The 17734-nt window shown below is 27.4% G+C and overlaps 1 protein-coding gene across 1 annotated transcript; it reads left to right on the top strand.

Moving 5' to 3' along the window:
• The first annotated feature begins 10534 nt into the window (after nucleotides 1-10534).
• On the top strand, nucleotides 10535-16642 carry LOC112703308 (GDSL esterase/lipase At2g42990). The gene is made up of 3 exons (XM_025754706.2): nucleotides 10535-11022; nucleotides 11603-12095; nucleotides 15995-16642. The coding sequence occupies exons 1-3, from the start codon at nucleotides 10630-10632 to the stop codon at nucleotides 16186-16188; spliced, it is 1080 nt and encodes a 359-aa protein (XP_025610491.1). The 5' UTR covers nucleotides 10535-10629; the 3' UTR covers nucleotides 16189-16642.
• Nucleotides 16643-17734: the final 1092 nt, after the last annotated feature.

Here is a 17734-nt window from a genome sequence, read left to right as displayed (position 1 = left end):
AGAAGAGTTACACTGCGTTTGGTTTATATGTTGTTGTATTGCTTAGATTATTTTCTTCCCTCGTCCTTGTTATTACAATTTTTTGTAAGTAGGATTGGAGTTGTATGTTTTATATATATATATATATATATATATATATATATATATATATATATATATATTGTGTAAGATGTCTTGTATATGAATCTATGCCTGTTTATTTTTAAGATAAAGTATTTATTTTCGGTTTTCAAGTAAATCAGCGATACGGTGTTGAGTCACAAGCTCCTATTTTAATATTAAGTATATAAAGTAGTCGTAATACTTCTTGCTATTAGAGTGGCGCAGCCGGAAGCGTGACTTTCTGGTAGTGAGGGTGTTACACCTTTTTCTTTTATTTCTAAGAAATTTACCAAAAATAAAATAAATCAAAATTAAAATTCTAAAAACTATATAAAGGGGATAAGAAAAAGATCACCTCAAGGAAGCTAAATGTTATTCAATTAACTTAATGTTGTTGAATGAAGAAGCAGTGTGCTTTTCACTCAATAGAAATTATAGTTCCATTTTGGATTTTGCACTAATTTCTAACCAAGAGGTGAGATTTTTAGTTGAGTTTTAAGAAACCTCCTCTAAATTCTAAAATGATTAAAAATTTAAAATATTATAGTTAAAAACATATTGTACATTTTATGAATAAGGGAATAGAAAATTATTTCATGTCCTAATTCAAAAGTCTTTTACACATATGACCAGAAATACTAGCGTTTTTTTTTATTAATTTGGATTGCTCTAGTAATTAGCTTACTAGTATGTTTAAGTAAATGTTAAAAGTTCGAATTTCACTTTCTGTATACAGCAAGTCATTTACTAACGATAAATCTTTAAATGTAACTCAGATCTGTGACTAAGAACGGACATAAGGGGAGGCGAGTGGAGGCCTCTCTCCAGCTTTTTTTTTAATATTAATAGTAATAAGTTATTAAGTATGATTTAATTTTTTAAAAAATTTATTTAGTATTTAGTTTAGTATAAATAAAAATTCAGTCCAACCTAAATATTAATAATTTATAATATCGCTTTGGTAAAAAAATAATTTATAATATCTAAAAAGTAAGTAACAATATTAAAAAAATCTGAAAAAGATATTATTACTAATATTTTTTAATTAAATAAAATTTTTTAAATCTCATAAAGTGAATTCTTTTTCTTCTTGTGACCGTCATTCTTTGTTTTAACCACTATAATTGAGAGATCTTTTTCAGCTATGAATATTGTGAAGAATAACGCAGAAATAAAATGAAAGATGAATTTCTTGCTAATTATTTTTTAATTATATTGAAAAGAAAATTGCTGAAAAATTTGACACAGATTCTATTATCGATGAATTTTATGATGTGAAAAATCGACCACTTCGTTAGTAAAAAGTACACACATATTTTTTATACTTTAAAATATATTTTCTATCGGTATACTTTTGTAATACATCTTACATTATATAATTTTTTACATAATTTTTTAATATTATATATGTTATTAGCACACATGATAATATTTCTGGATTCGTCCCGGTTAACAATCCTACACAAAATGAATAGTTTGTTGGGTAATTTTGTCAAATATTTTGGATAATTTTCCTAAAATAACATAATCTTTTATGGGTATTATATTAGTTTACATTTAATTTTGTAATAGTTAGAATCATCCACATTCAAATATTTCATAGTAAAAAATGGTAGTTTATTCTCTTTTATAATATGAAAAAATATTAATTAATATTATCTAATAAGATTCTTAATTTATTTTTTTGATGATTATTATAAAGTTAAATTTTTTTGTTTGTCTCTATAATTTTACTAAATTTATAATAAATCTCTAAAGTTTAAAATTTTTTAATTGGATTCTTATAATGTATTGAATTTTGTAATTAGGTCCTTGTTGTAGAGAAAAAAAATTAGAATTAACAAAATATTTATCCATAAATTAAAGATATCCACATGTAAAGGTTAAATTCCTAAACTATAACATCTTATTTTTAGGATATTCTGTTAACTCTAACGTTTTTGACTTAACAAGGACCTAATTACAAAATACAAAATGGTGTAGGAACCCAATTGGATGCTTTTAAATTATAAGAATTTAATTATAAATTTGATGAAACTATAGAAATTGACAGAATAATTTAACCAATTATAAAATCATTAATAAAATACATTTACTTAAATCATAATAACTTTGTTTACATTTTAATATTTAGCATATCCTGTTTTTAATAGTTATTTGACAAAACTCCATCCAAACCCTTATCTATTTGCTTAAATGACAACCCACCCTCTAACGATGTAAAAATGACATTTCGACCCATAACAATTCATTCCATTGTACATATAAACTCTTTTGTGAATATCTTTGTTATCTCTTAACGAAACAATCTCACGTGCTATTAGTTGTGCTCGTGTCAAATAATAATTTGATAGGAATAGATTATCCCCTACCTCGTCAACAAAAAGTGTGTTTTTGGACACCTAAATCCCCTATCCATTTATTTAATAGGGACGTAACGCCCCCTACCCCCAACTTGAGATACTTCTGCTTCTTTGTTTGCTTATTGCACTTTCGTAGAAATTCCTACCATTTTGTTCTTGCCTACTAATAGGATCTTCATTGCACAGTTGGTGCAGATGGTTGCATGCAGGTTATTAAGGAAGTTACAACTAAGTAGCTGATATATTTAGCAAATTCTTTGAACAGTTTGAGACTTGAGGGGTAGAAGACAATTGCTATTGAGATTCTACAACAGTTTTATTGGCAGGTCCCTGATTGGGTCATTGTACTCGACAGCAATCTTGGCAATACAAGTATCGGATTCTTTAAAATTTTCTTAAATACTCATACAGCTAAATAATTTTTTTAGGGTACGGTTAAGTACGATTTTAGTCTTTAAGGTATAGGTCGAAAAAATTTTTTGTTCCCAACTTTTTTTTGCATACAAAATCATCTTTAAGGTTTAACTTAGTTTTAAAATCGTCCTTCGAACCAAAATACCCTTCTCCTTCTTCACTAAAATACCTAGTTTCTATTCTTCTTTTTCTTCTTCATCACAGTAGCATATCTTCTTCTTTTTCTTCTTCATCACAGCATCAACAACAATAACAATGAAATCAGAAGCAGAACCATTGTAATAAACACAAAAAATAGAATCATAAATGGAAGCAGAAACAGAAATGAAAAAATAAATATGTATTTTAAATATCAAAAAATCAAAACATAATTCATTTCAACTAGCAGCAACAGCAAAAAAAAACAGAAGAAACAACAATGAAATTAGAATCTGAATTAGAAGCAGAAGCAAAATCAGAAGAAACAGAATCAGAAGCACAACAACAATGAAATCAGAATTAAAAGCAGAAGAAACAAAAGTAAAAGAACAATGGAATCAAAATTAAAAACAATGTGATTAACAAAATAAACAAATCAACAATGTAATTAATAAAATCAACAAATCAGAAGCAGAATCGGAACCCTACGGAAGACTGTACCAGCGGCGAGGACGCGAAGCGACGGCAAAGTTAGTAGTAACGGCAGCAATGGCAGAGCTCGATGGCGACGAGGTACCCTTCTTCCTCTCCCTCCGTGCATTTTCTCTCTCTCTCTTTGCGAGCTCCTCGATGGCGTCAAGGCGTGGCGGCAAGGCGCGGGACAACACCTCTTTCCTTCTCCTCTCTCTAGTGCGTCACTGGCTCACCTCTCCTCTCTCCCTCGCGAGATAAAAAATTATTCTTTTTAGAAGTTATCATTCATAAAAACAATAAGTTTAACTAATAACATTGATTGACATGAATATTTAACACAGAAAAAAAACCATGAATTTTCAACATGAAGATATGCTATCATATTTCCAAATACAAAAATTGTAATATATTATTAATATCATAATGTTTGAAATTTAATTGGCATAGCTCTCTCTCCCTCTGGTTCTGATTCCCGACGACAATGGCAGTTCCAAGCCTTGCCAGCGCCGTCCCCCTTTCCCTTCTTCCCTTCTCCGTGATTCCCTTTTTCCCTCTCTTCCGTTCTTTCTCTTTTTTATTTTTTTATTTAGGGGTAATTTGGTAATAAATGTTAAAATTTAAGTAAAAAGAACGATTTTAAAACTAAGTTAAACCTTAGGGATGATTTTGTATACAAAAAAAAAGTTGGAGATGAAAAAAATTTTTGACCTATACCTTACGAACCAAAATCGTACTTAACCCTTTTTTTATTACTGTTAATTCCTTCTTTGAAGAAACTTATATATTATCGATGTATGTCTATTTCTATTTTTATTTGATACAAAAATTATATAAAAAAATGCTAACACAAATAACATGAATAATGAAAAAGTAATTGATGTAATTGAACACATATACCAACAATATCAACAAACTTATTCTTGCGAACCGTGCTTCTTGAAACGATTAGAACATGAGGGAGGATATTAGAGAGATCAAAATACATGATTATGGCAATGATTATAGTAATAATGAGCTCTTAATTATCTAAAAGATTTAATTTGAAGTGAAAATAGAGGAAGACGTTGCAGCATAGTGGAAGCACAAGAAAAGAAAAGACGAGGCGATCTACAACAGCAAAATAGAAAGAACATGCGACAGTGAAACAAAGACATAAGAACCAAGAGAAAGAGGCAACATGCTACAGCAGAACAAAAGCAGAAGAAAGAGGAAGCAACGTTATTTGAAAATAAGCAACTAACGAGTTAAGTCTCAAAGTGGTCCTTGAAATTACACTCGAGTCTCAAAGTGGTCCTTAAAATTAATAGTTACCCAATTTCATCCTCGAACTTGTACTCTAGGACTCATACTAGTCCCTAAGACATTTTCCATCCATCGAAACCCTGAAACGACGTCGTTTTGTATTAAAAAAAAAACCCAGAGCCTCCCTCTCCCCTTCTCCTTCGCTAACGCTCACTATCACTTTTCCTCTCATCTCCGGCATCCCTCTCCAGCCACCCGCCAATGTCCGTCTCAACTTTTCCTCCCTTTTCACCAAAGTCTGCATCTTTCACCTCTTAGAACCACTTTTCGCTTCTTGGGCTTCTCGCTTTCTTCATCAAACACGCAAAGAAAAAGATAAAAAAAATGATAAGCCTTTTGGATTTATACCATGTTCTTGCTGAAGGAGGAAAAACAAGGACTATCCTCTATTTTGCTGTTTCTCTGCGTCAGTGAGAGATTGGCGAGCTGGAGGGAGAGCTTGGGGGTCATGTTCTGTGAGTGATGATGAGGCCGAAGGGAAGAGGCAGGCCAGCGACGCAGGGTGGTGGCAACGGTGGCTGGTCTTGAGTGAAGGGGAGGAGAAAAACAAGGAGAAGAAGAATGGGAAGATGAGGGAAGAAAAAGGGGTCGGGGTGGTTCTGGGGTCGCTAGCGGCTGGCGGCTTGGGAAGGAACGACAGAGGGAGACGTCGCGGCGGTCTGGGTTCGACGGCGACGCTAGGGTGGTGATAGCCGGCAGCAAGCTTGTGGAGAAAAGGGGCTGGCTTCGGTGGTCTACGACGTTGCCGGCTGAGAGGGAGGTGTCCGCTAGCGGTGGCTCGTTGGCGGTGGGGAGGAGATGATGAGAAGCCAAGGAACAGAGAATAAGGGGAAGGAAGAAAAAGGGGAAGGGAAAGGGGAAGGGAAAGGGGAGGCTCAGGTGTTTTTGTTTTTTTTTTTTTATATATATAATACAAAACGACGTCGTTTTAGGATTCTAAAGGATAGAAAATGTCTTAGGGACTAATATGAATTTTGGAGTGCAAGTTTGAAAGATGAAATTGAATAACTATTAATTTCAAAGACCACTTTAAAATTCGAATATAACTTCAGGGACCACATTGAAACTTATCTCGCAACTAATATGCACATGGAATTGTTCCATTAAGGGATGACGAAGACATTCACAGAAGGGTATGGATGTCCAACATAATGAATTGTTTGGAAGTTGGAATGTCATTTTTGCATCCTTAAGAGGGTGGGTTTTCATTCAAACAAAGGAATAGGAACTATAGTGGGGTTTTACTCTAGTTATTTTAAAGGAAAAAATTATTCTAAAAAGAATAGATATTTTAAAACAATTATACTATTTGTATAAAAAAAAATTAGCTACTAATCAAACACTACATAAGAATTCGTATTCGGTGTTTATAAAATTTTTTGAATGATGTTGTTTTATACAAGTTTGGTTATTTGCGCTATGGCAGGTTTATTTGTTCTATTATAATATGTTTGATTATATTATTTTGGTGGCTAATTACTTTGTAAAAGCAAAAAATATATGAAGTAATAAGTATGAATATATACAAATACATAATACCTCATTTGATGGCTATTTTTTGGAATAAGTCATATAAATTGAGAATTAAAATGATTTAAAAATTAATTTTTATGTTAAAATAGTAAATTAGTGAGAATTAAACTGATTTGAGTTTAAAATGTTGTATTTGTATCATTTTCCCCTCATTTATATTGCATAATCCACCACCATTTTTTAATAGGCATAGCTCATTGTCAAACTATTGTTAAATCAATGTCCACTGCCTAAAGGACAAAAAAAAAACATGATGTAATGAGAGTACATCTCCCTGATCTTGTGTAGTTTATTTTTGTTTTCTTGGGTCTTTGGCTCTTTCCTATACAAAAAAATATTTATATGAACAAAGGAAAGAGAGAATTTGAAATAAGAAATCGGACAAAGTCAGGAGATTTATAAATCAAATTAATTCTATTTTTTCTAATTCTAAATAAAATAATTGATTTTCTAATCAAATTAGTTCCAATTTCAAGAGATTCCAAATACTAAGTTCTTGTTTAAGATTTTAATTTGATCAAAGAAATTGCATTTTGAACGATTTTAGGCAATTATAATTTCATTATTAAAGAAGTAGGAAAAAACTGAACAAGTATGTGAAAAAAAAAAAAACAGAGACATGCTACATAGAAACCAAAAAATTGTTATAGTATAAGATATGATGTTTATGAAAAAAATTTTGATTATTAAACTATAACATATTTGATTATTTTATTATGTTAAATTTGGTTATTTTAGTGATTGAATATTTTTTTTAAATATGTGAAATAATATACAAAAATATACATAAATATATAATAATTTATTTAATGGCAGATTTTTTTTTGTAATTTTATACGATGATGACTAAAAAATTTTTTAACTCTGAGATATTTTAAAATTACTTTTTAATGTAAATTATTTTCTTTAGCCTATCAAAGAATTAAAATAAAACGCTTAATGAACCGAAAATATAAACCAACTTTTATTTATGTTTTAACTTTTGAATTTATTAGAATTTAATGTCTGCAGGCCCTATAATAAATACATTGATAAATTTAAGAAGACATGAGCTGTGTAATATAACTACCTATATTTATGGGTGGCCCATTCTTTAGATCTATGGTATTTGTGTTACCGTCCCCTTAACCTATCTTTTGCTAGATTGGGTCCATAACATATTAAATTCACTGTGAACCTTTAATTGTCTGTCAACTTCAGAATCAAATCATCCATCTTTATTATTTATTTTCTTCACTTTTTGTATGTTCCATGATTTATTATTCCAATTACTCAATCATCAAAATTTCTTACCGAAATTATTTTCTTATCCAACATTTCTCCAAAGTCTTGTTACTCATAATATTTAGTCATGCACGCACGTCAATGTATCTTGGTAAGTAGCTCATTTGTTTAAATTTTGCTCAACAAAGATTAATCAAATTTATATCATGATTTTTGTCCGAATATATTAGCATTAATTAGTAATTATTAGAATTATTTAATATATTTAAATATTTATTATAGGATATTATATTTTTATTATTTTAATTCTTCTATAAATATTTTTTTATATTATAATTATTCTATACAATTTGAATATACATAAATATTTTTTTATTGCTCTATCTTGACCTTTCTAACATGATATCATAATCATAGTATCCTTTTTGAAAAAAGATATGTTATTTTTTGGTAAAATCACCATATTTTCATATTTTTCTTTCGAGCCTTCTTTTTTTTTCTCTTTTGTCAATACTTTGATGCTTTTCTTACTTCACGATTAACTCATCCACTGCTTACTTATTCTCATGGAAAAAATATATGTTTTTTATCACCTTCCGATAATTTGTCATCCCTTCACACTTTATCAGTTTTTAGCTGGCAGTCAGTTTTCGTCTGCGTTTTCTTGAGGCAGTTCCATTTGCGCTTCCGTCTGCATTTGTTTTTATCAATTTATGCATTTTTTAAGTGAGGGAGATGTCAGAATATTATATTAGTATCAATTAGCATGCATTAAAATTATTTAGCATATCTGAATATTTATTATAAAATATTACGTCTTTATTATTTCGATTCTCTTAGCACCTATAAATACCCTTCTACATTGTATCATTTCATATAACTTGAATATACACAAACATTTTTTCTACTGCTCTCGACCTCTCTAACAATTTCAATTCGAAGAATAACACAATTTTATTTTGTGAGTTGCACAATAAATTTATAGTAATATTAAATAGTTTAAAGTAATAAAATAAACTTTAAACAAGTCTTCATGAGTAAGAAAAATCACGTGAAGAGAAAAGTAAGAGAAAATTTGTATTAAAATGTGTAAAAATACAAAAAAATATTTGAATGAAATAAGCACAAATATAAAACTTAAGAAAATGTAAATTGTGAAATGATAAATTACAGAATTTATAAAGATAAAAAAAGTAAAGTACAAAAATATAAATACAACAAGAATTAAATTTGTTCTAAACACTCACATGCACTAACAATGTATTCTTTCTTTCATCAGTATAATCAAGCATTTTCAGAGTACATGTGTTTTTGTAACAAAATGAAAATATGTCTTGACTCCAACTTCTTTGTCCTATTTATAGACATAATACACTTATAGGAGAAACTAGACTCGGATTTCAAGTTTTCATGTACTTTGGTTGTTGCTTTGGGCTCAAATCTTCATTCTTATCCAAAAAATATGTGAATTACTTCTTAAATGACAATCTTTTCGTTTCTTCGACCTTAACCAATTGTTCCAACATTAAACTAATAATCCTTAATTTTCAAATAACAAAATTTCCCTTGAAACATTTGATATTAGCATTTAAACTTATTGAAGTTCTTGAATTAATAGTAAAGAGAGATTAGATCAAAGACAAATTGTAATTTTGTAGAATGCAAGTAATGCAAAGAAAATGAGTTATGATTTTGCTTTGTACACTACCGCTGAAACCGTTATATATAGAATATAACAAACTCTATGAGAGGTCTAACTAACACTAACTATCATTGACCTATTCTAACTAATTCGGTTGAAGATTTTTTATTAGTTGCATCTCTCTTATCAGTCCCTTAAAATCAAGGAAGATTTGTGAATGACCTTTAATTTGCACTTGAATCTATCAAAAGTAGCAAAAGATAGAAATTTTGTGTAGATATCAGCTACCTGGTGAGTTCTTGCAACATGGACAATTTTCAATTTTTGTTGATTAACTCTATCTCGAATATGATAGGATTAGCCAAAATTTGGGCAGCACTTAGGATATGTTTGAATGATTTTCAATGAATGTTTAATGGATTATTTATGAATTGAATACATTTATTTAAAACGAACACCATTGTGAGACCTTATTAGATGATGTCATTGGTTTTGGAACTGGTTTTGCATTTTTCATTCCAACACTTAAAAAAATCTAATTTAGTTGCTTCAATCTTAAAAAAATAATTAAAAAAAGTGCCAAACCGATGAAAACTTAATAGTTGAGTCATAAACATATTTTTATTTATTTTTCTATTTAAAATGGCATTATTAAAACCTAAATTATTAAGAATAAATTTTTTAAAGGTCTAGTAAATATTCATTCCTATATATACTAATTAGTTTTCTAATTTTATCAAAATTTATTTATAAAACAAATTATTAAAAAAAGTAAATACTTATTTGAAAACATAAAAAGTAGTAAAAAAAAGTATTAAGCTAAAACATTTTCTTGTGGCTCTAAGTTATTTTAGTTTTTGGTCTTTTTGGTAATGGCTATAGATGTAACAAACATTTCAAAAGTTTTTCACCTAAATTAAAGGTATATACTGTGTTTGATATTGAATTGGAGTTAGCCATATCTGTATCTCTTCTTTTTTCTTTCTTTTTTGCCTCTCATTTTTTAAAGTGTGGCTATAATTAATTTTGTAGTGGAGGTACAGAAGGAGTACACAAGGTTAACCAATTAATAAATATTATTTTAGATTTTATTTTTTAGCTAACTTAATTATATTCTAATTAGTATACAATAAAGTGACTACCTAATTATAATTGAGCCCATATATATTGTCAATGAAAAATATCTATATAACAGTATTGATTATATACTTATTTTTTCAAGACTAAATCTACAATTTATAAAAGTTATCCACCGTGAGACAATTTTCTTAATGCAACTGTTAATTAGTGATAGTTAACATTTTTTCCCTTTTATTAAAAAAACAACAACCTCTCCTCCTCAATAAATAGCATACCTGTCACAGGTACCTCTCTATCTGCAGTATTCTGCACTCAGTATAGGATTTCTGTCAAAAAAGGATAACCAACATTATTATCATGGAAAAAATTTTGTGTTATTCATTATTTGTGTTTCAAATTCATTTCCTTTTACATAGTAGCAGTGCCAATAATAATAATAATTACAACAAAAACAAGGTTCCAGCAATAATAGTGTTTGGAGACTCATCAGTTGATTCTGGTAACAACAACTTCATTCCAACAATTGCAAGGAGCAACTTTGAGCCATATGGGCGTGATTTTCCTGATGGAAACCCAACAGGGAGATTCTCAAATGGAAAAATTGCCCCTGATTTTATCTCTGAGGCCTTTGGTCTTATGCCAACTGTTCCTGCATACTTAGATCCGTCTTATAGTATTTCAGATTTTGCTAATGGTGTTTGTTTTGCATCTGCTGGAACTGGATTTGACAATGCTACTTCAAATGTTGTTGTAAGTGTGTGTTACTATTTTCACTCTATATATTTTGCACTAGAAATTACTCTTAGTAAATGTATTGCTATCAAAAGAAATAAAACTACAAATTAAGAGCGAAAAGGCAGATATAGATAAAGAACGAATAAAAATAATATTTGATATTTGTGAATTTTTTTAATAAATGTAACAGTAGAATCTTTTTGTATCGTATCTATGGTATGAATATGTATCTGACTGCAATCAGCAAACTATCATTTCTATATCCAAAAATTTGTTTTTCAATAAAATAACTCATTAGACTCTAAATTAAAGAAAGATACCCTCATTTTTTTAAATTGAAATATTTTGACAAAATTTTATCAAATCTCATTTAAATAACACTACTCTTTTTTCTATCTTAAAAATTGTATTTCTAAATGAAAAACTTATTGTTAATTGCTATGTATTAGAAGGAAAATCTCCTTTATAAAGCAAAGTTAAACTAATATACTTTATGCATAATAATTAATTTTTTTTCATGATCGAGTTTTTTTTCTAAAATTACTAAAGCCATTATTTTTAAATGGGAGTTTAATTATTTTATATTATTTCACAGGATGTGATACCTCTGTGGAAAGAAATTGAATACTACAAGGAGTACCAAAGAAAATTAAGGACATATCTTGGTGAGGAGAAAGCTAATGAAATATTCAAAGAAGCATTATATTTAGTTAGCATAGGTACAAATGATTTTCTAGAGAACTATTACACACTCCCTCAACGTAGGTGCCAATTTAAAAAAGTTCAACAATACGAGGATTTTCTAATTGGACTAGCAGAGAATTTTTTTAAGGAAATTTATCATCTTGGAGCAAGAAAAATTTCTCTGACAGGATTGCCTCCTATGGGGTGTTTGCCATTGGAAAGAGCCATAAACATTATGGAATTTCATGGTTGTGTGGAGGAATACAATAACGTGGCTTTGGAATTTAATGGCAAATTAGGATGGTTAGTCAGTAAACTTAACAAAGACCTTCCTGGGCTTCAATTAGTTGATGCAAATGCATATGATATCCTTTTGCAGATTGTTACACAGCCTTCTCGTTTTGGTAAGTCCATTATCAATTATTATTTATTAGCTATCCTTGTAAAGTTTATAGCTTTTTTTTTTCCTTTTATCTCAAGTATATTCATCTCTTTTTTCCCTCAAATTGAGAAAGTAATTGAGCTTGGATTATGCTTCTGCATTAGAAAAGTAAATTATTATTTTAAACTTCTAAAAAAATCAATTTTAATAAAACAATTTTGAAAAGAATTAAAAAAATTGATATTTTTTCCCATCAAATATAATCTTAGCTTGATAAAATGCACTAAAAATAAAAAGATATACTTGAAAAATGATTTTAAATATTAGATTTCTATGCAATGTTTGAAAAACTTCCTTACAAAAATAGATCTTTTTATCATTTAAATTTGGTAATTTCCCACTATGTGAATTTGTTTTAGCAATTGTGTTTTTTTAAATGGCAGATATTTCAAAAAAAATTGAAGAAATGTATGAATATTGAATATTTCCTTGGGTTTTTATATTTACATTTAGGTATTCAAATGTTTCAAAAACAAAAATAAATCAAACAGATTATTTGTTCTTATAAAAAAATTGTGTATTTTATCAAATTGTGATCATTTTTAAAAAATTAAATATAAAATCTTTTTTTTATAGTCATTCCGTCAAAAAATTAAATCTTTTGGAGGACCAAAATAATAGTGATCGAAATATTGAGAAAGAGATAAAAAAAAAAAGAAAAACTTTTCTGTGTTTAACAATAAAATTTTTTGCATTTTCGTCTTGTCTTAATTATCAAACAAGTTTTTTTTTTCCGGTGTCTAACAAGTTTTGTATTTGTTATCTATATATTTCTATCTTATAAATAGAATTCAAACATATCCATCCAGTAATTTTTTGGTCTTTAATGTTTGACATAAAATACTACAATTATAAAGAATAAAATATTATTTTTTATCTCCTAAAATTTTTAAAAGGTTTAAAATTACTTTTAATTTATCATATCATTTATTTTAATTTTTTTCTAATATTTCAAGTACGTTTCAATTTTATTATGGGAATTAACACAAAGATGCTAATATTAGTTATAGTAAACCTAACAAATTTTATTAGTTATAGTGTTAATAGAAATAGGTCAAGTGGTTTGTTAGGAGTTTATAATTTGGTTTATATTTGATCTCATTTGTTATAAAATAGACCATTTTTATAAAAATCTTAATATATTAATAAGTCAGATTTAAATTTATTGATTAATCTTATTAGTATGTCGGTATGTTAAAATATAATTAAATATATAAATAATTTTTTATTATTAATAAAATTATTAGATATTTTAAATTTATTATATTTTATTATAAATATTTTTGTATATTTTAAATATTTTAAAATTTTAAAATTTTTTATAAATATTAAATATGACATATTACGTATAAATATTTTAATTAAAAAATAATTTTTTAAATAATATTTTTAAATATTGTTATTTTTGTAAAAAAAATTGTCAAACCTCTTAACAAGTTTCACGTCATGCCAGACTGAATAATAGGCCAAATTTAGTACTTTAAAAAAAAAGTCTATAACCAACTGCAGGCCAAACCTAAACCAATTAACTACATGACATGTCTGTTAAGAATAAAGTCTGGCCTGATCTGGTCTGTTTCCACTCCTAAGTGTTATAATTGAAATATAGGATAAAGTATATTTTTTGTCCTTAAAATTTGTCAAAAATTTTAAAAATATCTCTATGTTTTATTTTGCTCCAAAAATTTTTATTGTCAAATATATCCTTGATAGTTAAATTTTAAAAAATTTTAGGACTAATCCAGTAATAATATATGATAACTGTCTCTAATACGGATGGTTGTTTTTGAAAATTTGTTGCTGAATTGTTCCTAAATTTTTTGAAAAATTAGATGTCAGGGATATATTTGATGCAAATCGAAATTTTTTTGGACAAAATAAAACTTACGAGTATTTTTAAAATTTTTAGCAAACTTTAAAGATAAAAATATACGTTATCCTAAAATATATTTAAAATATATTATTCGAAGGTACAAAAATTGTGTTTTGTAAAATTATTTTTTAACATTCAAAATAATTTTAATATGCATAAATGTAATGCATATTTATAATAAATATAAATTTTCATCAATATATATATACATATATATATTAGACATTTTAATTTTAAAAATATAAAAATTAATTTTAAATTCAAAAGTATTTTTTAGATGCATTTAAAAACACTTCTAGTTTTTCAAAATAAAAAATATAGATACATGTCTTTTTTATTTACTAAATATAAAATAAGATGTTTGTGCAATAAAAATATCTTTTAAAAAATTTTACCAAATCAGGTCGTAATATATAACTTTTATCCAAAAAAGAATTTACTAAAAAATAAAATTACTTTTTTTTTTGTTTTAAGTTCGATTTCAATTTTACTATTAATATTTTAAATATACTTCAAAATTATGTCCTCATCGTGTGTGACTTATAAACTCGGACACTCGGTGTTAATAAGAACATGTCAATTTGGTACTGTGTCACCAACATTTCAATTAAGAGCATTATCTAAAAGATTATAGTTAAAACATAATATAATATTTGAATAATAAAAACAAAATCAAGTGGACATGATATATAAATACCGTTAAAGCATGCATAAAACTAAAAATGTTCAAATAATATTATTGCCACAATTAATATATGGCTTTAATTGATTGGTAACTCCAACCAATAGGAGCGTCTGCGGGTGGCAAATAATATTATTGCCACAATTAATATGGTTTGAATAATACATAATAAACGCTTAAACAAGTTTCCATTTCTTAATCTCTTTAAAATATGTGTTTTTTAGTTTTGGTCTGATCATATAATTTTGTTTTGGTTCCAATTTTCTCCTTAAAAAACAAGTGTACTGTCTTTGTATAAAGTATATACCTTTCCCTTAATTCATTAGAAATATAGTATAGGAAGAGTTTCAAATATAGAAACTAAATTTTTAAAATCAACTAAAAAATCACATGTTTTACAGTGACTAATTTATTGAAGCCCATAAATAAAACAATTTAATTGACATATTACGGTTCAGTTGTTTTTTAATATGATTTGGGATTCTAACTGCACATAACTAAAAATAAAATAAAAAAGTTGATTATCTTTTTGTAAGGTTAAAGCATGATTTAAGAAATTGTAGTCCAAAGATATTATTAGTAACTCATAGTTTAATTCTCTATATTATTAAGGTTTTCGAAAAATAAAATACTATTTTAATTTTTATATTTAAATTAAATTTTAATTTGGTCTCAAATATTTTAAATATTTTATTTGAGTCTCAACAAATTTTAAATGAATTAAATATTATTCTACTAAAATAATACTTTATCCTTTTTGAAAATATTGTATTTTAAATCCTTGATGGTCAGCTACACCTAACTTAGGCTTTATTCAATATAACCTTTTGAAAAGATATTTCTATTTTTCAAAACTAAAACCACTTCGTTTTGTGTTTAATAAATAAAAAATTATTTGCTTATACTTATAGCTTTTAAATATTACAGGTGCTTTTGAAAGCATTTATAAGGAGAAAATAAAATTAAATTGTATTTATTAAAATTAAAAAATCTAAATATAACATTATACATTAATAAATATCTAAATTTACTTTATATTTATATATATTACAATTTTTAAAAAATGTATTTTTCAAAAACAAACTTTGATAAACTACTTTTCAAAACAAATCAAAGCTTAGTCCGTTAATAATTAATATTCAGCCATGGTGATGAAATGCAGTTATTTAAATGACATGAAATATTAGACTAAATTCATTTATTTTGTTTGTTTATTTATTGGTAAGTCATGGTGAAATGCAGTTATTTAAATGAAATGAAATATCAGACCAAATTTGTTTATTTGTAACTATTTAAAAATATTCAGGTTTTGAGGTTGCGCAAGTTGGATGTTGTGGAACAGGGAGATTTGAGATGAGTTACTTATGCGACCCAAAAAGTCCATTTACATGCTCAGATGCAAATAAATATGTATTTTGGGATGCCTTTCACCCTTCGGAGAAAACAAGTCAGATAGTCTCTAACTATTTAATTGAAAAATATTTAGCAAAGTTCCGTTAATTTTAATACACGGACCAATATGTCCTTCCAATTTCAATACTATTGGTGTATTCCACTATTCAATAATTGATCAAACTACCACTTTCCAAGATAATGTTAAACTGAATTGTCCACATGATTTGAAACAATGGTAGCAAAAGAAGTATCAGTAATCGTGGAGTACGAAATTGCAAGTTGTATCTTTGTTGTTGAGTGAGTGAGTGTGGAAGGTGGAAACTGTTGTGTGCTTTGTTTGTTTTAAAACCTTGGAAGGTGGAAATTGTTGTGTAAAGAAGGAGAAATGAGGGATGAAAGGGAGATATGCTTGAAGCTGCACATGCTTTGTTTATGGATGAATTTGTTATATTTTCGTTGTATGGACAACAACACAAGATATTTATTCTCATTTCTCATGTAATAACTTATTGCACACAAGCAATCTCGTAGCTGATGCACACCCATACCATTATCATCTTGCTAGATTCCACACTTATTTCTTTCATCCATCCAACTAAAATTATTTTATAAAACTAAATTACTAAGCATGGCACTTAAAAAAGGAAAGAGAAAGAGCTAACCATAGAGAGTATAATCACCATCTTGAATAACAGGAAGAACGAGAAGAAAAGGTAACACCGTATAAAATTAAAAAATAAAAAGAAAGAAGAAATCTTGAAACCACATAAAGCAAACAGAAAGAGGTTCAGTTAGAAGAACATAAAATCAGAAGAAGTTGGACCTGCAACTTGAGGAACTCAGAGATCAACATCCACTGTTTTAAACTCAACTTGTTTCTCAATCAGACACACTAGCACCCGTTTTGGGGAAGTATATGCTGGACCCTACACCTTTACTGCCCTGGACTTGGGGGAATATTGCCATCTATTCGTTTCATATGTAGGGCTGCTTAGACAAATAGAGGCACTAATAATAGACATGGATAGAAATAATGTGTTTAAAAATATTTAAATTATTATATTTTGTATTTATCTTAATAGAAAAAACATAGATATTAATAAAAAATATAATTTTTTTTATTTTTTATTATTTTTATTAATTTTTTATAATTATATTTTTTATTATTATATTTTTTGTCTTAAATTTTTTAAATAAAAATAATGAGAATAAATTAAATTTTTATAATTTATTCTTATTTATCATCAAACAAAATATAAAAACATAAAATTTTATGTTTTTGTCTTTTATATTTTATCTCAGTGTCTTATCTTATTCTATTTGCTGAAACAAACGCAGCCAAAATTTCATTGCCACCTTTTCTTACTTTAATTAAAATACAATTAATAACTAATAATTAAATATGATGTCTTTTGAAATGAACGGTGTGAGATGACCATAATAATAGTGGTTATGACACTAAGACTGTGTTTATTTACAGAGACAGGACATTGAGACAGGAACACAAAGACACAAAATTGTGTTTGGCAGAAGAGATGTAAACAGAGATAATGTGTTCAAAAACACTGAATTAGTGTATTTTGTGTCCATCTTGACATGAAGGATACGGAGATATTAACAAGGGACACAACTTATTTTTTATTTTTTCTTT

This window comes from Arachis hypogaea, chromosome 7 (assembly GCF_003086295.3).
Source record: "Arachis hypogaea cultivar Tifrunner chromosome 7, arahy.Tifrunner.gnm2.J5K5, whole genome shotgun sequence".
Lineage (NCBI taxonomy): Eukaryota > Viridiplantae > Streptophyta > Magnoliopsida > Fabales > Fabaceae > Arachis > Arachis hypogaea.
The sequence above is the reverse complement of the archived record's forward strand: the minus strand, read 5'-3'. Positions and strand labels throughout refer to the sequence as shown.

Coding starts and splice junctions, on each gene's coding strand:
- LOC112703308 (XM_025754706.2), top strand. CDS start 10,630: ATGGAAAAAATTTTGTGTTATTCATTATTTGTGTTTCAAATTCATTTC. Junction 11,023..11,602: donor ATGCTACTTCAAATGTTGTT/GTAAGTGTGTGT, acceptor ATTATTTCACAG/GATGTGATACCTCTGTGGAA. Junction 12,096..15,994: donor TACACAGCCTTCTCGTTTTG/GTAAGTCCATTA, acceptor AAAAATATTCAG/GTTTTGAGGTTGCGCAAGTT.